The 26,614-nt window shown below is 45.3% G+C and overlaps 1 protein-coding gene and 1 non-coding gene across 2 annotated transcripts in view; both read left to right on the forward strand.

Moving 5' to 3' along the window:
- The window catches only part of DLGAP1 (DLG associated protein 1), an 884,156-nt gene that overhangs the window by 535,820 nt on the left and 321,722 nt on the right, over nucleotides 1–26,614 (forward strand). The window contains exon 4 of the mRNA XM_042911414.1: nucleotides 24,100–25,129. Coding sequence (XP_042767348.1) covers nucleotides 24,173–25,129 — 957 coding nt within the window. The 5' untranslated portion in view covers nucleotides 24,100–24,172. The remainder of the gene's footprint in view (nucleotides 1–24,099; nucleotides 25,130–26,614) is intronic.
- On the forward strand, nucleotides 14,625–14,709 carry TRNAQ-UUG. The gene has a single exon. It is a non-coding gene; the product is annotated as a tRNA-Gln (tRNA).

Genomic DNA, 26,614 nt, shown 5'->3' on the forward strand with positions numbered 1-26,614 from the left:
CTAGCCTCGCTGGCTTTTAGCTACAACCTATCCGTCCTCATCATTGGTGTTCTGCTGAGAGTGGCAACACCTGCCTGGCCCCCGGGGTCCCCTGTGCTGCAATTGTTGCTGACACCTGTGGTCTCTCCCCCAGCCTTTGGTCACGAAGCAGGTGCACCTGTGTCCTCCATGCCCGAACTTCACTCTTCCGGTTCCTTTCGCACCTCCGCAAGTGCTCAGCACTGTCACCTGTGTCTCCCTCTCCCAGTCGAGGAGTTGAGGGGCCCTCTGAGGTCACTTGTCCACCAGGTCAGCCCTGGGCCTGAATTTCCAGCATGAATCAAGCCTAAATATGAGGCTTCAGTGGTAGGCTTGCCATCTTTCCAAGCTGGGAATTCAGGCAAGACAACCGGGATACCCCCAGACCCATCGTGGCTGGCTGTTTCTATTGGCACACCAGGTTTTGACCCCAGGAGTTGATAGTGTGAAAAATGAGCCTTCTGGTGGTACCATCACTATTTATTTTCTTTCTTTTTTGGGGGCACCAATAATTATTTATATACCGTTTTCTAAACTGTGGTCTTAGTATTGATGGCCAGCATTTTTAAGTTGACTAGAATAGGATGGGATAGGATAGGACAGGACAGGACAGGATAGGATCAACCAGAAAACAACATATGCTGTACTCCTTTTTTAAAAATCCTGGCTCAAGGAGTGCCTGGGTGGCTCAGTCAGTTAAGCATCCAACTTAAGCTCAGGTCATGATTTCATGGTCCTTGAGTTTGAGCCCCACTTTGGATCTCCTGTCTCCCTCTCTCTCTGCCCCTCCCCCACTGGTTCTCTCTCTCTCTCTCTCTCTCTCTCTCTCTCAATAAATAAATAAACTTACAAAAAAATCCTGGATCAAGAAACAAACCCTATATTTCTTCCTATACATTTAGTCGAAAAGGTTTATAAATGCTGGTCTCTCTTTTCGTCCCCCTTAAACCCTTCTGGTTTCCTAATAAGAGTTTTCATCTTTGAGATCTCTAACTTTTCCAGTAAGAAAGCACTCCTGTAGAATCATCCTCCAAGTTCTCTCTTCCCTGGTTAATTTTGTAAACTATCCTCTGAGCCTCGCAGATTCTCCCATATCTGCCTTCTCTCTCTCCTATGTCTCAACCTCCCAATTTAAAGTCAAGATGTTCATCATAACTGTATCTAAACTGAGAATGTTTTTGTCCCTGCTCTGGCTGGGTCCCTCTGCGGCCTCTCTTCGCTGGGGCAATTAGCTTCACCCTCTGGTCTAGTTCTAATGGTCTAAGGACCCAGGGAATCAAGAGAAATAAAATACAAGAGATAGCAATTCAAAATTTTAAGCTGCCACTCAGGTATGTGGCCCTTTTCCAACACTTTAAATAAGTATTTTTAACTGCTGAGACACTAGTCACAATGCCCCTAAACTATTTGATTATGTATAAAGGCTAGATAAAGCAAAGATTCATTTAAAAATACTTCTCAATCTTTTAGTTTTAACTTAAAATATGTATATGTATATTCATTCGCTAACCTTTTCATGAAGGACTAGGGCCTTTTGGGTTTTTGTTGCTGTTGTTGTTGCTTCGGGTTTTTGAAAGTGAATCTACTGACTGGGAGTTCCAAGTTGTCCTTCTTGCGTGAGCCACATTCATTCCGTATTATCTATAAATTCTAGTTTCTGTTTTCCTTAGATTTAGACCTGCAAGACAATGTGAATGCAGAATCCTTCTAAATTGTCATGACTTTTCTCCATTACTTACTCTTGCCTCCCCCGCAACTACTTTGGCAGCAATTTTTAACAACTCCTATCTATTCAATCTTTACAAAACCTTTTAAATTCAAAAAGAAACAACTCCTTTTAAAAGAGCTCTTGGACAACTGGGTGGTTTCGTTGGGTAAAGTTAAGCATCCAGTCCTTGATTTTGGCTCCGGTCATGATCCCAGGGTCATGGGATCAAGCCCTGCATTGGGCTGTGCAAGCCAAGCATGGGCCCTGCTTAAGATTCTCCCCTCCCTTCCTTTCTCACGCTCTCTCTCTCTCTCTCTCTGTGTGTCCCCCCACTCTCACATACACTCTCTTTCAAAAATAAAAAACAGTTCTTAGAGAAATAACTCTTCTGCCCTCATACCACAATACTCTGTAATATTTAATTAATTTACATGATTGTAATTCCAAGTTAGACTGACATAACTAGATTTAAGGAAAAGTCTAGGAGAGCTCTAGAGTAGCTTCAGAGTTGAGCATTCTTTGTGCCATGGGCAACCTGGCTGTGTTTGCCGAGAGAACCGCAGGTGTCCATTAAGCTGGGGAGTGTGGTTAGGTAGAGTTTTGTTAAAAAGAGTTTCTACTGTATTGAAGAAAAAAGGTCTGACATCAGAGAAAGCAAAGTGCAAGCTATAATAATTTCAGAAAAAAATACACTCATGCAGTGGAAAGAGCACTTTTTGGATGGGAGTAGAAAAAGGCAGAAGCGAGGAAATTCTAGATGCTAGACAAGGACACTGTTAATGGCGACTTCGAATAAATCAGTTAAACTTTCTGCAGTTCACTTTTTTCTTTTATGAAGGTAGGGTAAGTTCTCTTCAGCTTTAAAGCCTATTATCCATACTTACCACAGTCCCTGCGAGTAAATGAGGTTTAGGTGAATGGAGAGTGAATCAGGCTTAATTTCCTCATCTGTCAAATGGGAGGGGACTTGGCATCAGCAGTTCCTCAGGCATGTTCTGCAGAATGAGCTTCCTCAGAAATGGCAAGATATAGTCTTCAGAAATTTCAGTAACAGACAGTTTTACAAAGTGCCGGGGTGAAAATGTAAAACAGGGTTTCTTTACTCCAAAACTTCTCAGTCTTTAATAGGTTAAAGGGTGTTATGAATTTCTAAAGAGAGGGTATAATAGCCAGCTTCCTATAAATACATTGCACCAAGTCTCTCTTTCTCTCTTTTCCTCCCATAAAATCTTTCCCAGGACTAGAGAGCTACCGAACGCACTTTGGGGAAATTCTGGCCCGGCTATTTCTACGGTCCTTTCTAACTCCAAATTCACGTTTAGCTGGGGCCTGCATCATTGACTCACTGAGACTTAATAAACGATGTACTGGAAATGGCCAGAGAGACAACGGAGATCATTTTTAAAAGACGAAACTTGAACAAGGTCAGGAAGGGGAAAGTCACCAGAAACTGCTTCCGAGGTTCTCCTCAGCACCAAGCAACGACCACCACTAAACTTGGTCATTATGAGGAAATTTGGGTACAGCATTGGTACACGAGGGAGGTGACTTCCACATTATCTTTATTCGTTCTTTGGTCCCTCCTTATATGTACATACATTTCAACTCAACTGATGTATTTTTCTAATATCAGTGAAGGGACTGATATATACAGAAAATAGAACAGAAATTAAAGATAATAGCAATGAATAATAATAATGAATAAGAGTTGGGGCTTTCTATCAAGAAACCGAGCAAATTCGTGCACCTTCAACAGTCCAGAAAATGTATTTGTCTGAACCAAATGCTGTATTTATATATTTTATGTACAAGGCATAAGTGAGGAAGAACTTTAAAGTACATCTTGACAGACTGAACGATCTCAAGACTTCTTAGGGAGTGAATAACATCTAAGTGCATGGTCAGCTAAGAATTGCACAAATTATATTCATAAAAGTAACTACTTCCCTGGGAGATCATGCAGATAAAGGCCCATCAAGGCCAACTGTCCGCCACGGGTTCGTCTCTTTTGGTGTGTGTGTGTGTGTGTGTGTGTGTGTGTGTGTGTGTGTTTAGCTGAATAATTCTAGACTTATTTATGTTACTAGTGTTACTGTAAAACTAACATTACTGCATTTCGATATTGCCATTTTTCTAATGAGGCATCTGGTATGGAACAAAACAAATTCAAGGTTAGAGGCAGCTATTGTATAAGGATCTTCTCTGAAACGTGTTCCATGATGATATCACTCCACCCCGGAAGGAACGGTCAGCCTAAACAGCCCACAGACAGCTTTCTCCATTGTTTCTATAAACGGCCAACATATATTAGACCCAGTGGAGTAGACTATGTACTACAAAAATATGGCTCTTCTTGTTTATGGTTGTATCTAAAATTTAGAGAATTTTAAAGGGTGTAGCTCCTCTGAGGTTTGAGCCATATGTTGCAAAGAAGCAAAGGACTGTTTTTACCCATGCATATTTGCAGTGTGAACATTGTGCCAGTCACATATAAATTTATGTATGTCCATGCATTATCTTTGTAGTGTTATCTCAATTTCCTCGCCTCTCCAGTGGAAGGCGTTGGACTAGAATATAAATAATATTGATTTGAAAAATCATTTTCCAAATTACTACATATCATTTTTAAAGGACGTCACTTTTCACAAATTGGGTGAATTACCAAATTCAGATTCCCAAAGAGCTTTCCCTCCTGTGAGTTTGCTGTCCATTTCTTCGGCTGAAGTAGCATCTGTAGGCAGTGCACTGATTTTCTACATGTCCTTCCCTCAGAATGTCCCCCAATATTTCCATTTATTAATTCAGCCAGTAGAAATGTAGCCAATAGGGGCGCCTGGGTGGCTCAGTTGGTTGGGCGTCCGACTTCAGCTCAGGTCACGATCTCGCAGTCCGTGGGTTCGAGCCCCGCATCGGGCTCTGCGCTGATGGCTCGGAGCCTGGAGCCTGCTTCCGATTCTGTCTCCCTCTCTCTCTGCCCCTCCCCCGTTCATGCTCTGTCTCTCTCTGTCTCAAAAATAAATAAACGTTAAAAAAAATTTTAAAAATTAATAAAAAAAAAAAGAAATGTAGCCAATAAAAATAGGATGGCGGTAGAAAGATGTATAAGAATTAGTTCTCGCCTTCCCAGAGCCTGCGATCTAACAGGGAAAACGGGGCACTTAGGAAAATACTGAAGAATGCTGTATGTCACTGTTTCCCAAATACCCACTATTTACTACCATCATCATGACTTTTGCCACATCCAGTTCTACTGGTATTATTTTCTATTTGATAATTTTCTGCAAATGGACTCGTTGCTTATTTGAATATATTTTTTTTTAAAAAAAGAAACTTGATGTCACTTCCATTTGCCTTGTCTCCAATAGAAGTTAATCACAAAAACAAGAACAAGGAAACAAGTGACTCAGGTAGGTGCCATACCTGCTGAATCCTGCTTAAAAGGGAGGAAGAGCGAAAAGAGGTTTTCAGATCATGTCCTCGAGAAACAAGGATCTTTCCACTTTGACAAAACAAAATAGATGGAAAGAGAATTGAAATGGAAATAACCTTCTGGCCTTGCTATTCAGTACTGCTGGGGCTAGGGGACTTCGCTCCGGGCCAGCTGCTGTGCTGGGCACTGGGAATGCAGTAGTGAACTCCCCCTCTGCTCTTGGAGAGCCCCGGGAAGGTAGGAATCACACAGATGAATATGACATAGTGCGAGAGGAAAAATCTAGCGTGCTATAGACACCTTAGGATACCGCTGGCCACTTGAGAGCTTTCCTTAGACTTCTCTCGGCTCATTATGACTTGGAAATTAAGTTCTAGTTCTAGGATTTAATTTCATTGCAACTCCATATGTGTGGGCTGCTTCCCCCTAGTTGCTGAGGACAAGCATAATAACCTACCTTTATCTTCTGAAAAAACAAAAGGGGGAGGTTTCTTAGGCGAAGCAGCAGTGTTAAAGTACATGGGAAAGCACCTCCGTGTAGGCAGGAAGATATTGCCACCTGCGAGCATCTAGGAGGCTGAGGGTCAGGTGTCAGAGACTTCTCCTGGGTCAGAGCCCCACCCTGAGATGAATCCACCTTCTAGAACAGCCCAGGATCATGTGTCTCATAGCTGGGAACGTGGTGGCCGCTGTCCCTAGGCAACCAGCTACTAAGTTCCTTCACATGGTTGGGAGATTGTAAAGCTTATTCTTTTTTTTTTCTTTTTAATTTTACTTTAATGTTTATTTATTTTTGAGAGAGAGAGAGAGAACACAGAGGGGCAGAGAGAGAGACACACACACAGAATCTGAAGGAGGCTCCAGGCTCTGAGCTGTCAGAACAGAGCCCAACGGGGGGCTGGAACCCACAAACCACGAGATCATGACCAAAGTCAAATGCTCAACCGAATGAGCCACCCAGGTGCCCCCTAAAGCTTATTCTTGATGAAGAGTGGACTGGACAGAAAGGAGAAAGTGTGTTGGGCTTAAGCGTAACCATGACCTCCTGGCAGCAGGAGAAGGGATGGCCCGAGAGAGGGAAGTGGGGAACAGCGGCAGAGCTTTGTGGGATGTGACATATGTCAGGCGAAGGGGAGAGAGTAGGGTGGGGGAGCACTGCATTGTGAAGGTGAAGAACAGTCACGTGGCAGTGAAGAGCATTCCCCCAGTGCAGGAAGGCTGCTGACACAAGTCCTAAGGAACGAGAAGCAGATGGCCAGGGAAAACCACAAGTGCCTCCGTGGCCGTAGCCTGGGGTTTGAAGGCAGAAGGAGGTAGAGGTGAGGCCAGAGGGTAGTCTCAGGGAGGCCGTGACGGACCACACAGGTGGAGAGTTTTGTGCAGGGAAGGGGTATAATCAGGTTAGGAAGATGGAAAGATCATTCCAGAGGAATGTGGGAGATGAAGTGGGTGGAGTGACTGTCATCCCTAAGTCTCTTTCCCCTTTGCCCATTTTGCTGACCTCAGTACCTGCAACCTGAATAAGGGATATCCAAGGCAGGGTTCTGTTACATCAGACTCCCTCATTGGAGAGAACGGCTTCTGGAAGTCAGATTCCTTTCTTCTCGTAACCAGCCTGGTCTGATCGAACACAATCATGTGTGGCTCTTTCCGCGTCCCAAAGGCACAATGTTCTGCTACCAGTCTTGGAGTAACCATTCAAAGCGCGTTTATGGGACCTGTAGGAGAGCCAGCAAGCGGATGGGGCTTTTATACCTCCTTTTGTTTTATTCATTTAACATTTATTGAGCACTTACTCCGTGCCCGGCATTGAGCTAGTTGCTGAGCAATCAAGTCCCTTAAGGAGTTCACATTTGGAAGGTAGACAGAATAATGGGCAAATTAACTACTCTTCTATGAGGCAAATGCGTAAAAAGTGCTACAATGCTGTCCCTGCCCCCCTCCATGGGCTCTGAATGCCCAGATACCAGGATCTGTGTTTGGTGGGGAGGGGAGGAGCAACAGAGAGGGATCCTGAGCAGGGGATCCGCGCCCTTGGTTGAAGAATAACAACGTCCGGGCCCCTGGGTGGCTCAGTTGGTTAAGCGTCTGACTTCTGCTCAGGTCATGATCTCACGCAGCTTGTGAATTCGAGACCCACATCAGGCTCTCTGCTGTCAGCACAGAGCCCGCCTTGGATCCTCTCTATCCCTCTCTCTGCCCCTCCCCCCTTCACGCTCTGTCTGTGTGTCTCTCAATAAATAAATAAACAAACGAACACTAAAAGAAAAAGGTATAACAATGTCATGTATTGGCACATGTGTTGTAAGTTACCTCAAATTTCCAAAGACCCACAGGCAAGACAAACCGTGGAGCCCATAACAGATCGCCTTTGTCTCCTGTGGCAGTTCTCTTCCCCGGTGGGAGTACAGAAGTAGATTCCCCGGTGCAGCCCTCCACGGCCCATTGGCTTCAGGCTTCAAGCCCCTCCATTTGGCTTCAGGCACAGTTTTACACTGTGATCGGTTGCCACTGGGTTCCAACGCTTTTTGCAGAGGTCCCATTTGTGCTTCTAAACGTTTTTCTCCCCAATTTATTTTTTCAAGATTTTTGGCATACATTCAGTGGCCCAGAGTAATTCTCAGGGTCTGAAAATAAAAACAAATCTTGATAGAAAGCTGAAGTTAAACAATTCTAAAGGGACTTCCTCCTCCAAAGGACACCAGCTGCTGACCATGTTTAAAACTGGTGATGCGGCTATCAGTCTCATGCCGAGGACCTTTGCACAACTCTTGCGATTTGTAGAGTCAGTTTTTCCTTAAAGAGCATCTCCAAAGGAGAGGGGAAGAAAAGGAAAGAGAAAGAATAACGTATTTCTAAGTAAGAAATGGGATGGTAAGGGAAGACACGGATTTCTAGTCAAAGATGCTAAGTGGTAGACTGAATCTCAAGGCAACAAGAAGGACGTTTTCTGAAATCTGACCAAGCCTGGCCATCTTGTGTACAGAGAATAAGAAATAGGGCAAAAGCATCCCAGTTTTGACTCTCATCTCCTAAGTAAGCATCCAACAGCTTTCTTCAAATCTAAAGCGAACCGTTTCCCTACAGACAACGTTCCTTGAACATTCTTGTGCCCATTTGGAGTTACTTGTCATCGGACTTACACCCTGAAATCACTCACACTCACCACTGGTTGCTTCTGCTTGGATCTGCTCTGCCGGGAGTTTAGGTTGCGCATGGATTTGGCTGGGAAATGAAACGTATAATCCTACTTACATGGAATTTTGTCTTGACACACATTTGGGAACAGGAAACAATACCCCTCGGTGGTCAGAAGAAAATCTGCCATGGGATGCCACACTGATGAAGTCTTTATTGTGGCTTCTCTCCCCACACTTATTTCTTTATTGGCTTCAGGTCTTTACTTATCACTGGAGCATAGGATGGCTCCCCGAACGGTGTGAATTACCCCACACCCGATGCCAGCATTAGCAGATGGTGAGGAGAAGGGGCCGTGCGGAAATTGAAAATTTCCAGGTTAAGCCCAGAGATGTGCAGAGGGGGGAAAAGGGCATTTTGTACGGAGAAGTTCATAAATCCTTGTAGGTTTCTAGCATTTTCCCCTTTAAATAGCCTATCCGCAACTGTAGATAAGGTAGGTATTAAGTACATGTCCCTGTCCCTGAAATATGTAATTTCCATGGTTTCAATCATCGTTTTATTAGATAATAGAATAATAGATGAAGAATCCTATTTTAAGCTGATGTTGGAATGCATGGTTTTTCTCCAGTGTCTTCTTTGTAACTATGCTGTTATTAAAGGTTTAAAATAAAAGTGCATTCCTTCACAGCACATCAGCGAAGCAGAGCGATCGAGCCGCTGTCCCACACGTCAGCTCGCCCCCTGCCATTATGCTGCACACAATTTCTGCAGCCATATGCCACAGGCTTGGTGGCATCTCATCAACATGTTGCGTGACAAACTTTGTCATTGAGAGCGTAGTGGTGCCTAGTTTGATTCAAGCTCTAGGGTCCGACTTCCTGGTTGAACTCTGAGCAAATTATTTAACCTACCTGTGCCTTGTTTTCCTCCTCTGGGAAAGGCAGATGAGTGTACTTATGTCATGGGCTGCTATGATGATGGGGTAGGATAATACATATAAAGTCCCGAGGATAGGGTCTGTCACACAGGCGTATCATTTTGCCTAAGGTTTGCTAGAATATACTAACAGGTATAAACTTTAATAAACTACTTCTTTAATAAATAAGCCAGTATTTTTTAATGTTTATATCTTTAATGAGAGAGGAGAGAGAGAGAGAGAGTGAGCAGGAGCGGGGTAGGGACAGAGAGAGAGGGAATCCCAAGCAGGCTCCACGCTGTAAGCACAGAGCCTGACACAGGGCTCGATCCCATGAACCGCAAGATCATGACCTAAGCCAAAATCAAGAGCCAGACGCTTAACTGACTGAGCCACCCAAGTGCCCCACTAAGCCAGTATTTTTGTATAATTTTCATTGTGTCCAGGTCAGCAAAGGATTTATAGAAGACTGGTTATAAAAGATGTTCTATGTGTCATCACCTGGCAGGTTGCATGATACAATTACCACCATCTAACACATTATATATCGGTTTGCTGTCTCCCCACACAAGAACTTTTGAGGTGTGTTCATTACTGGATCTCTGATCCCCAGAAGTGTACCTGTCGTGTGGTAAATACTCAATACATATTTCTTGGGGAAAATAAAGGAATATACAAATGTTAGCTCCTTGATAGATAACTGAAAGGTGATTGTCTACATTGGCTCACTTCTATATTGAGGCTAAAAACATTACCCCATTTTATATAAAGGTCTAGGTGGTAGGGAGAAAAGCATATGAGTATCTGGGGCCTTAGGTTTAGCAAGAGTAAAGGTCAACATCTTTGACTTGTACAAAGTTAGAGTTATAAACAAGATCTCAGGGTCACCTATCCATACCTGAGAATGAGCATTCCCAGGGAGCACTCTGCCAGGTTGCTTATTAAATATGTAAGTTGGATAGATCTCCTTGTAGCAAAAAGAGGCGATGTGCTGAATTACGGGAGTATTATCTTTGGGGTTTTTTCCATTTTTTCTCTTAACGGCTAAACTTTTCTTCAAAGTAAAGTCCAAAAGCTGTGGTTTGCAGGGTGGTCCCTGCTGTGCTGCCTCCAGCATCCTGAAGTTTCTTGGAGCTATTGGATAGGGCAGGAAGAACATGCACTTTAAGTCTTAAAGACCCAGGTTCAAGTCCTAGCTTAGTTGCTTACCCATTGCGCTCCTTAGGCAAGTTATTTCATTCCTGTGGACCTCAGTTTCTTCACCTGTGGAAAGAGGAAAGATCATGCTATAGTTGCAAGGGTTCCAATGAGTGCATATTGAGTTCCTGACACATAAAAGGCCTGTGATAAAGCAAAGCTTGTATTTCACTGGATTCGAAAATACCACTGAGAGAATTCTACAGCCTACTGAGAACCCTATAGCCCACTACAGAAAGAGAAGTCTTCCCTGGTGACATCAGTTCATCAGCAGCCACGTTCTAACCAAAAGGTCTCCCCATCAGGGCACCTGGGTGGCTCAGTTGGTTAAGTGTCCGACTCTTGGGGTCAGCTCAGGTCACGGTCTCAGGGTTTGTGAGTTTGAGCCCCGTGTTGGGCTCCGCACTGGGCGTGGAGGCTGCTTGGGATTCTCTCTCTCCTTTTCTCTCTGCACCCCTCTAAATAAGTGAATAAGTAAGTAAGTAAATAAATAAATAAATAAATAAATAAACTTTAAAAAAATAAAAGTCTCCCTGTCTTCAGAGTTGTGCAGAGAATTTGACCCAGTGTTTTCTTTGCTTCTGTAATCATTGCCATTGCTGCTCAAGAGCCTCTGATGGCTGAGAAGGCTGGAGAAGGATGAACGGGCCACAGGGCAGACAGCAAAGCAGGCTTTCTTCAGCAGGCTTCATTAGGCACCACTAAAATACTTACCGATTAGCATGGTCCCTGAACTGAAGACACACTATTCCTGATATACAGTCATTTTATTTCTAAATTACATACATTTATTCCATGGAAATATCATGTTTCCCAAGCGGGAGACTTCCCATTCATGGATTTATTTGGCTACCATTCATGGAGTGCATACGGTGTGTCAGGGGCTTTTCCAGGAAATGGTGGGATGAAAATGAGCAAGGGCTTCTGTGCCCCCTACAGTCTTGTAGTCGCTTGAGACAGATGTGCATATAACACAATCAATTACAGCAAGCCTTCCCAGGGTCTGGTGGGGGTATGAATAGTGTGCTGTGTGAAAACACACGAGTTGGTTGTTAATTCTGCCTAATGGGTTCAACAAAGGTGGCCCCCCAAAAGTGACAATGGAGCTGGGGAGTGAAGGAAAAGTATGAGTTTGACCCAACAGAGGAAAGGAAGGATGTACATTCTAGGAAGAACCACAGATATAAGAAATACATAATCTAGTCCTCAAAATGTGGCTCTCAGGTCAGCATCAGTATTGCCAGGGAATGTGTTAGAAATACAGATTCTTGGGAACCACCCCAGAATCTCTGAGGATAAGTGCCCAGCGATCTGTGTCTTAGCGAGCCCTCCAGCTGACCCATACGCACACTCAGGTTTGAGAACCATTGTTATAGTCAATGGCTGGTATCACGTAAAAGAAAAAAATGCATTAACAAAGTATTTGAGTTGACATAATACAGAGATACCTGGATAGATAAAGATTTTCCACCCCTACTCCAACTTTTCCACAAAGGGTCGGTTTACAATAGATCATCAAAGGAGACAAACCATATAGCCAAAGAAACGTAATGAAAGTAGAATAAAATTAGAAAAAAAAGTAATGAACCCCTACCATTTTGTCACAAATTTCCCGATAAACTTCCCAGTATTCAAAGCATGCGTGGAAACACATTCATCTTACAAGGACCGCGTTACCTGCAAGATTACTTAGCATTTGTCAAGCACACAACTTTGCTAATGCCGAGACCTAAGAGGGGTTTCCTCCACGGCACCTGATTCAGAAGACACTCTGCTGAGTTCAGTGACCTCCAGGCAATAAAAGCCATTGAAGTATAAATACCTGTTTCTCAAAACCCTCTTCCATGGGCTTAATATCAAAGAGAAGTTCAATGGAAGAAACCCAGACAGAGGCCTAAACATTGAGGCCACGTTTGCAGCTCTCAGACAATCTGACTCACATCTGGATAGCGTCATCAAAGACGAAAGAAAGCAGAGGTAGAAAGCATTAAAAAATCCAGAGGGGACATGGAATAGTCAGGTTTGAACAAAATACACAGTAAGCACTACACATCGTCCTAAGAACCTCATCTTTGAAGGATGTGCTTCTCTGCATTTCCTGAGCCTCCCAGGTCTCAACCTCAACTTTTGCAGCTGTTTTTTTCCAAATTTTTTCCTAGGTGCATCACATATGCAACATGTACCACACAATCTAGGGTCTGATTAGATTCTGACTTAGAATACTCTCTGATCGTTTCACGTTTGTGCGGTTTATTTCCTCAACTAGATCACAAATTGGATAAGGCCTCTCACTTCCCCGCTTCCTTTAGCACAAGGAAGATTTTCAGGGGAGGCTGTCTTTGTATCGCCTCTTGAAGGAGGAATAAGAATCGGCTCGGTGAGCAGCGATGACTATTTGAGAGACCACAAAGCACAAGGACACTGAAAAGCGTGGCATATGGAGAAGAGTACGTGGAGTCCAGTGCTGCTGGCATAAGGGGTGGGGTGACAGGAGACAAGGGTGTCTAGATCATGAAAATCTCCACTTTGGGTCCTATCCAAAGGTTGAGATTAATATGGTAAAAGTGTAGGAAGTCTGGAAAGAACTTAAAGCTAAAAATGGCATGATCAGATAAGAAAGATCACATTGCAAATCATACCGTTAGGATTATGGAAAGTGCTGTGGGGTGCGAGTGCTCCAGAGGTGGTGGGAGCAAGGTCGTTATGGTTCGGTGGCTAAGGACACGGTGGGTTCAAAAGTTACCAGCTGCATTAGCTCAGACAAGTTGTTTCATCTGCGATAGTCTGTATTCTTATCCAGAGAACAGTCCCTACCACGTACCCTTTGAGGATGAAATGAGATAATGCATTTAAAGTGGTCAGCATGTGGGGCGCCTGGGTGGCTCAGTAGGTTGAGCTTCCGACTTCGGCTCAGGTCATGCTCTCACGATCTGTGAGCTCGAGCCCCGCGTCGGGCTCTGTGCTGGCAGCGTGGAGCCTGGAACCTGCTTCAGATTCTGTGTCTCCCTCTCTCTCTGCCCCTCCCCCACTCATGCTCTGTCTCTCTCTCTCTGTGTCAAAAATAAACATTTAAAAACAAAACAAAAAATAAATTAAAAAAATAAAGTGGTCAGCATGTGCCTGGCATATAGGTGCTCAAAACTGTTTATCATTATCGCTGCTAGAGGCACAGGAACCATTCCTTTTTTTATTCACTTAGTATTTGTTGGTCACTGTCTTTGTTTTTCCAAACAAGTCCAGACGAGACATGGTAAAGGGAGTCAAGGGCTTGGAATAGCGGCAGCAGAAGCAAGAGATCCCCGACACCACTCTTGATCCACTTGGGGAATGGAGCAGAGATTGGACACTGGAAATTGGTCATGGCACCAGTCCCACCCTCAGTGACACACAGCCCCGTGTGGAAGTACACAGCATGGTGTCACCACTCTTTGATTTTATATTGTCCAGAATAGACGAGGCAGAAGGATCACAGAGCAAGGGGCCGAGGGTGCTTGCAAAAGAATGTTTGAGGGGATGTGTCTCCTTAGGCCAGCAAGGGAAGAAAGTGAGACGCTGGGGGCTGACCGACCTAGAGAAAAGGGAGCTGCTGAGGAACCGGAGAACAGAAGAAACTGCCCTGAGAGCGATCAGAGAGCAGAAGTGAGGAGAAGAGAATGTGGAAACTCGAGAGATAGAAGTCGTGGGTGGGAGGTGCCCCTGGGTAGTTCAGTCGGTTAAGCCTCCGACTCTTGATTTTTGGCTCCGGTCATGATCTCAAGGTTCGTGGGTTCGAGCCTGGTATGGGGCTCCACCCTAACTGTGGAAGCTGCTTGAAATTCTGTCTCTCTCTCTCTCTCTCTCTGTCCCTCTCACTGCCTCTCCCCTGCTCACGCTCTAAATAAATAAATATCTTTTTAAAATAAAAGTTGTGGGTGGGAAATAATAAGACTCCTTAATTCTTTTTAGAGTGCCCAGTGTACTGCATGTAAATAATCATTATTTGATAAGTAGATGTTGAATTAAATCCCCATGCACAGATTTGATTTGACTCCATGCCTAACACCTTGAAAGAATATATCATCTGCTGTCTGACAGGTTAACATCCTTATTCGTCAAAACTGATTTTTCTCCAAGGGACAGCAACTGTCATCATGGGTCCTTCTCTGTCACAGCAACCGTGCTTCCAGAAAGTTTAGTGGAGATGGGTTTGTTTGTTTAAAATTTAAGATTGGGGTGCCTGGGTGGCTCAGTCGGTTAAGCGTCTGACTTTGGCTCAGGTCATGATCTCACAGTCCGTGGGTTCGAGCCCCACGTCAGGCTCTGTGCTGACAGCTCAGAGCCTGGAGCCCGTTTCCGATTCTGTGTCTCCCTCTCTCTCTGCCCCTCCCCCGTTCATGCTCTGTCTCTCTCTCTCTCTCAAAAATAAATAAACATAAAAAAAAAAAAATTTAAAATTTAAGATTGGGTGCAGAACTCTAGAGGGGATGGAGAGACTGGTTCCAAAACGAAAAACAAATTATGATAATGAATGAAAAGGAAATGATAATTTATGAACATAAATAAATGAAAAATGAAATAATAAATTATGATAATAAATGCTAATTACCGCTAGATAGACGAAGAGTAAGAATAAGGCACTTTAACCGCTACATGAAAATGGAAGCCGAAGGAGCAGTGTGTGAGCGGGTTCGAGTCTAATTCCCATCCACAGCCGGCGTTGCAGGGGTGGGGAAGGCCAGACCACCGGCAGAAAAACACTGGGGACCGCGTTCAAAATGGTTAGCGGCAGAGACAGGCCAGCTCACCCGCGGTGTGCTGACCACCTCTCTCTCGTGCGTGCAGGCGCTGATAAAGGTTCTGAAAGAATGAACGTGAACTCCGAATGGGCGTGTGTGGTTCGTTGGAGCCAATACACCCGCAAAGTGGTAAAAGCCATTTCGAGATGCTTCAGCCGATCCCGATGGGGCCGCTTCTGAGACTCCCAGCGGGGCCCGCTGAGCACTCTGGTGGTGCTTCTTGTAAGCTTGCGGTTTCCCTGGCTGGGCCGGAGGGTCTCTGTACTTGGAGAGGTAGGCGTTTCTGGGCCTGCCACGGTTCTGCCACAGACCACTGGGTCCTGGCCACTCCAGGCAGGGAGCCGGGCCGGACTAGGTTCAGAAGGATGCTGGGCCCCTTCTCTGTTTCTTTCCCTGGGGCTACATGGAGCCCAGATATGCTTCTCTCTGCCTGTTTCCTCCCCTCCCCTCCTCCCCCCTCCCCTGCTGCCTTTTCTCTGCTGCCCCACAGTTTCAAACAGCCCTCGACTTTGGCTTCCCGTGGTGCCGATACTGGCCTTTCCTCTACTTGACTTTGCAGATAAGCTCACCAGGGTTCAGTGAGTCTAGGAACATTTCCATTTAAATTTCTGGGAGCCAGCATCTGATTAACTCAGCTAAGCCTCTGCATGGATGCCCCGGAGTTGGGTCTTCAAACGCAGTTCAATCAGCTCAGAGTAGGTAGTAATTGCCTTCCCTGTTCCTGGCAAGGACGTCAGCAGCAGAGGCTGTGGGCAGGGGGAGAAAATGGTCCCCAAAGCAGGTGTCAGCTCAACAGCCACCCCAGAAGGGACCACTACAGGTACTTTTGGTGCCTTCGCACTTGGTAGATTTGTAGGGTTAACGTGGTAAGAAAAGCAGCAGCATTTAAAAGAAGGAGATTTATGAGAAAAAAAAACCACTTTTGATTCAGGTAAAAGAATATATATAGTCTGGCTCTGAAGCAAGTTGTCTAGAATGTGCCAGTACATGTTCACAAGACTATTCAGCTAGTTATGAGAGATGTGGACAAAAATAACCCAGTTTTCATCAGAGGCTATTTCTACTGCTGCTTCTCAAGTTGCATTGTACTGTTTTGATTGTCATTGTTTTTGGATTTTTCCCTTTCTCCATCATGGCTGTCTTTTTTTTATTTTAATATTTATTTATTTTTGGGAGACAGACAGAGTGCAAGCAGGGGAGGGGCAGAGAGAGAGGGAGACACAGAATCTGAAGCAGGCTCCAGGCTCCAAGCTGTCAGACACGGGGCTCAAACCCACGAAGTGTGGGATCATGACCTAGGCTGAAGTCAGATGCCTAACCGACTGAGCCACCCAGGCACCCCAATCATGGCTGTCTTTATATCCTATTAAACAGTTTTATTATGTCATCATTCATGTTTCTCCTGCACTAATCAATGGCTTGCATATTTTTCCCGGCATCTTTTTTTAAGAGACACTGATGGTCTTTGCTCTTCTCTGAAAACTCTACAGACGTGTGTTTTACTCCCATGAGATAGGGTGTCCCCACTGTGCCTCCCCAAGAGCTACTGGCCATGGCGGGTGAAAGTAACCACTTTCTTTCTCTCCCAGGGGACTTCATCTGTAAGTATAGCTGAAGTACCCTCCCCTAGAAACCCAAATGGGAACAATTTCATGGAGAGCACGTCTCCAAGGTCACATAGAGTCAGAACAGGCACCTTCCTACCTGTGTCAATCCCAAACAATGCTGTGAGGTTGTTATCACGTACTACCTTGGGGCATCTGTGTGGCTAAGTCAGTTAAGCGTCCGATTTCAGCTCAGGTCATGATCTCACGGTTTGTGAATTCGAGCCTTGCATCGGGCTCTGTGCTGACAGCTCAGAGCCTGGAGCCTGCTTCAGATTCTGTGTCACTGTCTCTCTCTGCCCCTCCCCCGCTCGTTCTCTCTCTCCCTCTCTCTCTCTCTCTCTTTCAAAAATAAATAAAACATTAAATAACAATAATAATAATAATAATAATGCACTGCCTCAAAAACCCCCTCCTGTGTTCTATGAGATTTTACTCAACCAGCAATAAATATATACCAATATGAATGATAACTAACCATTTTCTCAAGAAATATCACCCTCCACCTTTTCATGCTCAAAAGTCGAAGTGAAACTACTTTTTAAAAGCTTTGTATGAAGACAAAGGCCGTTGTAATTGCACTACCTACTGTGACCAAATGGGAGGAGGTTTGACATGTTGCTTTTTTTGTTTTGTATTGTTTTTTGTACAATATCATGTCTTTTGAAAGGGAAATGCTCAAAAGGCATTTATTTGGAGACGCAGACTGGCTGAAGGAGGTATTCACAAACAAAATCCAATTGCAGATGATTGGGATAGCAATTAGCATTAATGGAAAAGCCAGAACACATTCTGCTTCTCTGGCTTAGCACAAAATGCCGAAGCATTGTACTCTGAGTGATGCAACTGGTGTATCTCCAACCATGCTTACTCAAAGGTGCTCTCACGGCATTCGTATGGTTTTAAGTATAGAACGCATGCAAATCTTCAAGCAGGCAAGTCTGAAAATTTGAGAGAAGGGCATTCAGTTGTTTTGTGCAGCTACAATTTCAGGTCAGAGAGTATCTGAAAAGCGGGCCTTTGGGCAATGTTCACTCACCCTCACACCTCTCTGTTTTCTGTTTACTTTTACCCCAAAATGGCATGGCTTTGTTTCTCAGTAGTACATTAGTGAGAACCATTCCTTTATTTTCTTTTTTAAACAACTGTTTATTTAAAATCATAAGCCCATTGAGCATTCATAACGTTCTTCCTTCTCAAACCCCACAGAATTGGGATTTATTATTAACAGAATAAAAAAATTGCTGTTAAACAGCTGCGTCCGTATCGCATAGGATTTTGCTCTGCGCGCAAAAGAGTGCCCTGCGTGTTTAGACTGTGGGGGAGACGCAGGCGTGCAAGCGAGGAGGTCTGCAGTGGGTGGCACTGCCCCAGCAGGCCACCTTCTCACCCTCCTTGGAGGTGCCCTTTCCTCCTTCTCAGCCTCCTCCTGAACTGCCCCAGCAAGAACAAACTGCTTCTTTTAGGTTTTTCTTGCCTCTCTCCACCCTAAATAGCCTCGAGCCCCAGCCAGGGAAATCTTTAGCACGTGGCTGGCCATGTCACTGCTCGGTTTAAGACGCTCTCGTGGAATACCACCACCTGTAAAGTCAAGTCCTGGGTACAAGGATTGCTTACAAAAGCTCCTCGGGATTTGGCCTTGACTGCCCATCCCAATTAGAGATAGGTTAGATGCCAGTGTCAGAAAATTAAATAACAGTGGCGGAGACAAAGATAGAGATGCAGAGCGGGGCTGCAATGGCACTCCACTGTGGCCAGGCCCTTGATCTTGTGGTGCTCCCACAGCAACTTACGCCTCCCGGCCTGTCGGCAGGCCGGCCGAGGAAGGGGTAAAGAAGGGTATGCCTTTCGCTTTAGAGACATTTTCCAGAAACTGCACATTCCGCCGTTTCCAATTATACTCCAATAGCCAGAATTAGTCACCTCTGCACACGTAGGGAGACTGGGAGACATAGTCATTATTCTGCGACTACTTTATACTCTTCCATAAGGGAATCCTTTCTTTCTCTTCCGTTGAAGGTTACAACCTGGCATGGGCAGGTCACATGGAGGAAAGCCAAAAAGGCCACTTGACCCTGAAAAGATTTGTGGAGATTTCTTCAGTCCTGATGTCTCCCCAGACAAGAACACAGTGTTCCCTATTCTCCTGGGCAGGGTCCCCAGCATTGCTCTTCCTAAAGTGAGTCATGATGGCCTGGCTATCAGTCTTCCCCGAGTGAGAGAATAGAAGCCCTTAACTTGGTTCTTCTTTTTCCTTTTTTAAATTTTTTTTCATCTTATTTATTTGAGAGAGAGACAGAGCAAGTGGGAGAGAGGGACAGAGGGAGGAAGAGAGAGAGAATCTCAAGTAGTCTCTGACATGGGGCTCAATCCCATGACCCTGGGATCATGACCTGAGCTGAAATCAAGAGTCAGACGCTCCACCGAGTGAGCCACTCAGGTGCCCCGAGTTCTTCTATCTGCATGTAAAGAAAAATCAAGAACAGCAGCTCTAAATAAAGACACGCACAGAAATCAAAATGAAATAGGGACTTGCCAACTTTGCAAGACTGTTTTCCCCTTGTCAGCATCTTCCAATACGTGGTTTGTTTGTTTTTCCCTCGGGCCTAATAAATTACCTACCTTGAGAATTTCCTTTCCGGAGCCGGATCGTTCTTGCTTCAGTCATCATCGGTGCAGCAGTGCTTCTGCTCCAGGTGTGGGAACTCTGTGAAACTCTGTGAAAACCAGGCGCCTCTCACACTCAGAGCTCATCTCACGGTGGCCAATATAGTCAAGAAATTCTCCAAGTCAAAAATCAGGACATCCGGTCTGACAGTCACATCAAACCTAGGAGGACAACAAAACACAATTTTGAAGTCATACTGAACAAAAATAATATATGAGAGATGATCACTGTAGTCATAGAAACCCTCACGGAGGCATATTGACCTACACTCCCCACCCTCGCTCCAAAAGAGAAGGCATGGAAGGCAATATTCCTTTCTATTTTGAGAAATCTTTTATGGCCACTTAAAATCTAATTCGGGGCCTAGCAGCTTCCTTTTCCAAGAATACAGAAGATAATAAGAACGGTTATTCCTCTTTTTTCATGGCTAGGTCATGTCTCTCTGAGCACATCATAAGCCTTTTGGCCATTAGGGATTTGCTGTGTGCACTTAGTTGCCTGCGCATGAGGGATGCTCAGTTAATTCTTCCCAGTTACACTGCAGGATGGAGCGAGCATTGTCCATGGATGCCACTTATAAACCTTAATAGGTGAGGGGAAGAAAGAAGTGGCAGAAGGAAGTGTGTGGAAAGGGAGTTTAAGAGCAAGGAAAAGGAAGAACGAGAGAAGGAAGAGCAGGTGCCCCCAGCAATTGCTGAACCATTGAGGGCTTTAGATCATCTGTCTCCACTCCCCCGCAAGTCACCAAATGTGTTGCTTTACTTTATTTTTTTTTTAAGATGAAATTAATTGTCACATTGGTTTCCATACAACACCCAGTGCTCATCCCAGCAGGTGCCCTCCTCAATGCCCATCACCCACCCTCCCCTCCCTCCCACCCCCCATCAACCCTCAGATTGTTCTCAGTTTTTAAGGGTCTCTTATGGTTTGGCTCCCTCCCTCCCTAACTTTTTTTTCCTTCCCCTCCCCCATGGTCTTCTGTTAAGTTTCTCAGGATCCACATAGGAGTGAAAACATATGGTATCTGTCTTTTCTCTGTATGACTTATTTCACTTAGCCTAACACTCTCCAGTTCCACCCACGTTGCCACAAAGGGCCAGATTTCATTCTTTTCTCAGTGCCATGTAGTATTCCATTGTGTATATAAACCACAATTTCTTTATCCATTCATCAGTCGATGGACATTTAGGCTCTTTCCATAATTTGGCTATTGTTGAAAGTGCTGCTATAAACATTGGGGTACAGGTGCCCCTATGCATCAGCACTCCTGTACCACTTGGGTAAATTCCTAGCAGTGGTTGCTTTACTTTATAATCACAAATTGATCAATCGTCCTTTTTAAATGACAGGAGAATAGAAGAGAATGTAAGATTCTCTATCAAAAAATAAAACAGATATTTTTCTATATTTAATCTGTGCCAGGGTGTGAAGTTGTTTATTTGGCCTTGACCAGAAAGATAGATTGAGCACTTAGAAATGTTTATGATTGCTTATTGCCATTTTTTCATGGCCTGATTTGCCCATATCACAGAGAAAGGGGATTAAGATCTCAGTATCCTTTTACAAATATTAAGAAGGAGGAAAGCTAACTTACTTATCCTTGATGCAATTTATTACCCTCTGAGAAAATGTAAGTGTTTGACTCTATCCTGAAAATGACTCACTTCCATTTTAGTAAAAATCATGCTGTGTATGTTGAATTTACAAATATTATCATTGGTTACATCATTTCATTCTTCATTAATGGTTTTGCAAAATCTCTTCATTCCCTCTGCCTGTCCTCTGGTAACATCATCTTATGTAAAATGCTGTGGGCATATTAAAAATAACAAAATATTGAATAAGAATTCAAATAATTCTGTTCATTTTAGAGTAAATGTATATAATTTATGTTTTCAGCTCTTGCCAGTTTCACATTTTACTTAGCAGAAAGTATCTACCCAAGACCCGCCTGCTTCAGAAGGAAATTCTGAGGCATCATTTCATTATTATTTTATATACTGAGATTCTATTATGTGTAATCATAAGACTTTTTATGTGACTATAACCCTCCTGGGCTGTTATTTTTGTTTTTTTAATCTTTAAGTTCATATTTAAAAGGCAAAAATGTCTTCAACAGGACCTGTTTTGTAGAGAGAGACTCCCTCATGCAATGGATTTTTCCATCTAAATTAGTCAGTACCGCTGTTTTGCCAAAAACACGTATTTAACCCTCTTAAATCCCTCTTTGCCACAACCTGATCATAGGATCATAACGTCATACAAAGCAGCCCAAAGTATCTTATGCAGCAATCTCCTTCACTAGTCTCTCTTCAATGGACAAGTTTTGATTTCCAGGCTCTTCCTGACCCACAAGTATCATGGGTCCTTCTTTCCTTTTTGTCTCTTCAGGTGTCAGTTTCTTTCTGTCCTTCAGACAGACTGTCTTCTGTCTAGGCATCCTGTAATCGGCAGGGCTGGGCAGGCCCCTCAGCTTTGCCTTCACAGCAGGTAGAATTTCCAGAGGTGGGGTGTTCTCTGCTGGGCTGTGGAGGGTCAACAGTCAAAGGCTCACAGCGGCAGAAGACATATTCACCTGCCTGCCTCCTCCCAAACTCTGAAACCACCGGTCCCCAGAATGCCCATGAGATGGGCCCTTCCCTGAGCGTGACCCTTCCCTTGCCGCAAGTCATATTTCCACTCAGTACACATGACTCGAATCACAGTCTGGGCCACACCGAGAAATTTTGCACTGATGCATCGATGCAGTAATTCATCGAATAAATATTTTGCTGAGTTCCCACGATCAGCCAGGTATTTGCTGGATACTGGATGGGTAAAACATAGTCCCTACCCTCAAGGAGCTTATAATTTAGTAGGCTAACCCATTTTAAAAGACTCTGGTGATTAAAACCCTCCATCAGTTTTGCTAAGCCATTTATGTAGGAAGTGAGAGATGAGGAGAAAAAAGGGGAGGCTTAGACCCTGGATAGAGATTTTCAACATTGTCGGGAGCTCCCACATACCAGACAGCCCGTGGGATAGACAAGACCTTACCTGTCAAAAGTGTGCATTTTTCTTCATTAGACCATGTGTGTGTGTTTTATTTTGTTGTGGATGTTTTTAACTTAAACCATTTATCTCTCCCTGTCTGAATATCATCTGAAATGACATTAGTGATATTTTGGATCGTCATGCTGGCTTCTCAGGACAAGTCTTATTATGACAAGTTTTGTACTATAAGAAGCTTAAAAACAAACAAACAAACAAAACAGGCTGTTAATAGGAATTCAGTCAACTACCAAAGAAGTTGGAGCCCAGAGAAAATACTCTGCCCTGTGGAACAGCAGGGCTGACCCTCGGGCCCAGGTCCTTCGTGTCCTTGGGAACATTTCTAGGGCCTTTCCCTTGGCCATCTCACTATCACTTGTGAACATTTAACCAGAAACCTTTAAACCAGGAAAAGGCGATGCCATGATATTCAAACTAGCCAATTCAAGCTTATCCTTCAACTGCTCTCTGTTTGCTAATGGGAAGCTCTTGATCCCTCTAATGACAGAAATACAGGGGCACGGGCGCCCGGGTGGCTTAGTCAGTTAAGCACCCGACTCTTGATTTCAGCTCAGGTCATGATCTCACGGTTCGTGGGATCGAGCCCTACGTCGAGCTCTGTGCTAACAGTATGGAACCTGCTTGGGATTCTCTCTCTCTCTTTCTCTCTCCGCCCCTCCCCTGCTCACTCTCTCTCTATCCCAAAATAAATAAATAAACACCCCCAAAAAAATTTTTTTAATACAAAGGCAGATTTTCCTCTACAGCTCTGATTTATTTGTCACCATTACTGTTTTCCATTCTAATTACTGTGGTGTTTGGGTTTGGGGGGTGAGGCACAGGCGGTATTTGTGAGCTGTGATTGTTACTACAGAACTCTAACCAGAAAGCACGTGACAGAAGATCGAAAGATACGCCCCCAAGTTATAAAGGGCCAGTGGCTTCTCTTATTTTTTTTTCCGCCCACATTTATCTTACTTACATTAACGGAGCGCTTACTGTGTGTTTACAGAGCCGGCTTGGGGCTAGGTAGGGGGCTAGAAAGGTGACTGAGAGGTAAGCAGGCCTGCGAGGAAGGAACTAAAGTAGCAGGTGAATGCCTGAGACAAACGATTGCATAGGAGCTGAGAGAGTGGCGTTATAGATGCCATGGAAACACAGAGGGGAACTAATTCTCTCTGCAAGGGGTATCAGCAAAGGCTTCCCAGAGAAACTGAGCCCTTCGGGTGATCACGCTTCACAATTAACAGACAGTTAAGACGAAACCCAGAGAAGCCAAGGAAAGATATCTCCAGTTACTGGAATCCTGGAGGGAGGGGGGGGGTGCTTTCCAATAATTTTAAAACCATTTAGCATTTTCATAGGTTCCTTTTCTGGGTTTACTAGCTTTCACCCCCCGCCCCCCACCTCCGGGTCCCTGACTGCAGTTGGCTCTCCCTGCCCTACACCGATGCTCGAGCCTTTCCAACAAGGCATTAAAGCGGCTTTCAAGGACAGCGATGAGTTCTTCTGCCAGAAAACCAACCCAGTAGCAGGGCGCTCAAAAGAGCCACATCTCCTCACCGACCGAAGCGTTAACCCTTTGCCCTCTCTTGTTCTTCCTTGCCCCCAGGTCTCTGCGCAAGACGGGGTGTGGAACCTAACCACGGGGTGTCCATGACCCCCGAGGCTGCCGCCCATCAGCAATGAAAGGGTTATCGGGCAGCCGCAGCCACCACCACGGGGTCACCTGCGACGCGGCCTGCGACTCGCTGTCGCACCACTCGGACCGCAAGCCCTACCTGCTGAGCCCGCTGGAGCACCACCCGGCCGACCACCCCTACTACACTCAGCGGAACTCCTTCCAGGCCGAGTGCGTGGGCCCGTTCAGCGACCCGCTGGCCAGCAGCACCTTCCCGCGCAGGCACTACACCTCGCAGCAGGAGCTGAAGGACGAGTGCGCCCTGGTGCCCCGCACGCTGGCCGCCAAGGCCAACCGCATCCCCGCCAACCTCCTGGACCAGTTTGAGAGGCAGCTGCCGCTCAGCCGGGATGGCTACCACACGCTGCAGTACAAGCGCACGGCCGTGGAGCACCGCAGCGACAGCCCCGGCCGCATCCGCCACCTGGTCCACTCGGTCCAGAAGCTCTTCACCAAGTCGCACTCCCTGGAGGGGCCGTCCAAGGGCAGCGTCAACGGGGGCAAAGCCAGCCCCGACGAGGCGCAGACGGGGAGGTACGGCAAGCGCAGCAAGAGCAAGGAGCGGCGCGCAGACCCCAAGGCCCGCGCCAACGCCTCCCCGGGCTGGTGGAGCTCCGACGACAACCTGGACGGCGACGTGTGCATCTACCACGCGCCCTCGGGAGTGATGACCATGGGCAGGTGCCCCGACCGCTCGGCCTCGCAGTACTTCATGGAGGCCTACAACACCATCAGCGAGCAGGCGGTCAAGGCCTCCCGGAGTAACAACGACGTCAAGTGCTCCACCTGTGCCAACCTGCCCGTCAACCTGGACGCGCCGCTCCTGAAGAAGAGCGCCTGGTCCTCCACCCTGACCGTGAGCCGCGCCAGGGAGGTGTACCAGAAAGCGTCGGTTAACATGGACCAGGCCATGGTGAAGTCAGAGTCCTGTCAGCAAGAGCGCTCCTGCCAGTACCTTCAGGTACCATTTATGTCGAGTGATGGGTGCTTAGAAATTGTACCGGCTGATTGTGTGGTGTTTTCTCCTGGGTCCTAGTCTTGTCTGCATGAGCCTGAGCAAATTGTGAGGCATTTCTCTGGCCAACTGCTCCTCTCAGGAAACAAAACTGCCACCGACTTCATCCAGTTATCTTGAGATAGAAAACCGCTCTAGAAAAGCACGCCTGCAGAAAGGCGCGGAGTTATTAATGATTCGGGTTCCTCTTTTGTCTCAGAGAACATGGGATAGGGAGCAGAGGAAGGGGGAGTCTACCCAGAATTTTAAAATAAATCCACCTTTTTACAAAAGTCGACAATGGTCTTTTAAATTCTGGAAACAGTTTAATAGGATCCATCGAGAGGTTTGTGTTGGGTTGTTTTTTTTTTTTATTATTATTGTTAAATTCTGCCTTAAGCTATTGGGGAATCTTGATCTGTATCTTCACCATCACAATTGTTAGCACCACCGCCAACACTAACCACACTCCCACCCCCGGAGCACAGGGAATCGGGATAATGCCCTGGATGCTGAGGAGGTAGAGATAGAGCCAGTTTGGGGACCTGACAAGTGCACCTGCAGAGACCCGGGACAACAGAGAAGAAAAGGAAAAGCGGGGGGAAAGCATCCACACAATAAAATGCAATTAGTGTCGGCGTGTGAATCCCACGCACGTACAGATCCAAGGCAACCCGCTCCTTTTCTTCTTTCCTACTACCCTTCCATTCACGGAATCTACATGGAGTCTTTATCTCTCCCCCGCCCCCACCCCTCTATCTAGTATTGTCATTTTTCCCAAGATATAACCCTCCCTAAGAAGGACACTCTGATTTTTCCTTTTTCCCAAGATATAACCCTCCCTAAGAAGGACCCTCTGATTTTTCCTTTTCACGGTGTCTTTTTTTTTCCTCTCTCGTCTCCTGGGATGCCCATCTTTTTAAAAAACTTTTTCCTGGACTGCAAAGGCAGGACATAATCAGTTCCCACTCTCATCTGAAGAAAAAATGCAAGAAAAACAGTCTTCCACTGAGAAATTCAACTTTTTGCTCTCTGAATTCCTCCTTGCAAACCTGGCTGCCTTGAGAATGCCTCTACCAAGCCCTGTGAATATGCCAGGCTGGCAGTCACTGGGCAAGGACATCCCAGCGTTCAGAAGCCACCAACGTGTGGGTGTTTTCACAAAGAGCACACAATCACGTGGTCAGTTTCTCCCACTGAAAGTAAATGAGGTATTGCCTCATTTACTATAATGTTGCTGGATGAGTTAAGTCATCAAGAACTATTCATGGAATTTCAGAGCTAAACAGTACATCTAATCCAACCTCCTCATTCAGCATATAAAAAACTAGATTCAAAGAGAGGTAAAGGCCTAGTGGGTTATACTGTTATACTGTTCGTTTAGAGGTAGGATCAAATCCAAGTCACTTAATTGATAGAAATGACCGTGACAATCTTACCCACCACCTAGAA

Source organism: Panthera leo, chromosome D3 (assembly GCF_018350215.1).
Source record: "Panthera leo isolate Ple1 chromosome D3, P.leo_Ple1_pat1.1, whole genome shotgun sequence".
In the NCBI taxonomy this organism is placed as follows: Eukaryota; Metazoa; Chordata; class Mammalia; order Carnivora; family Felidae; genus Panthera; species Panthera leo.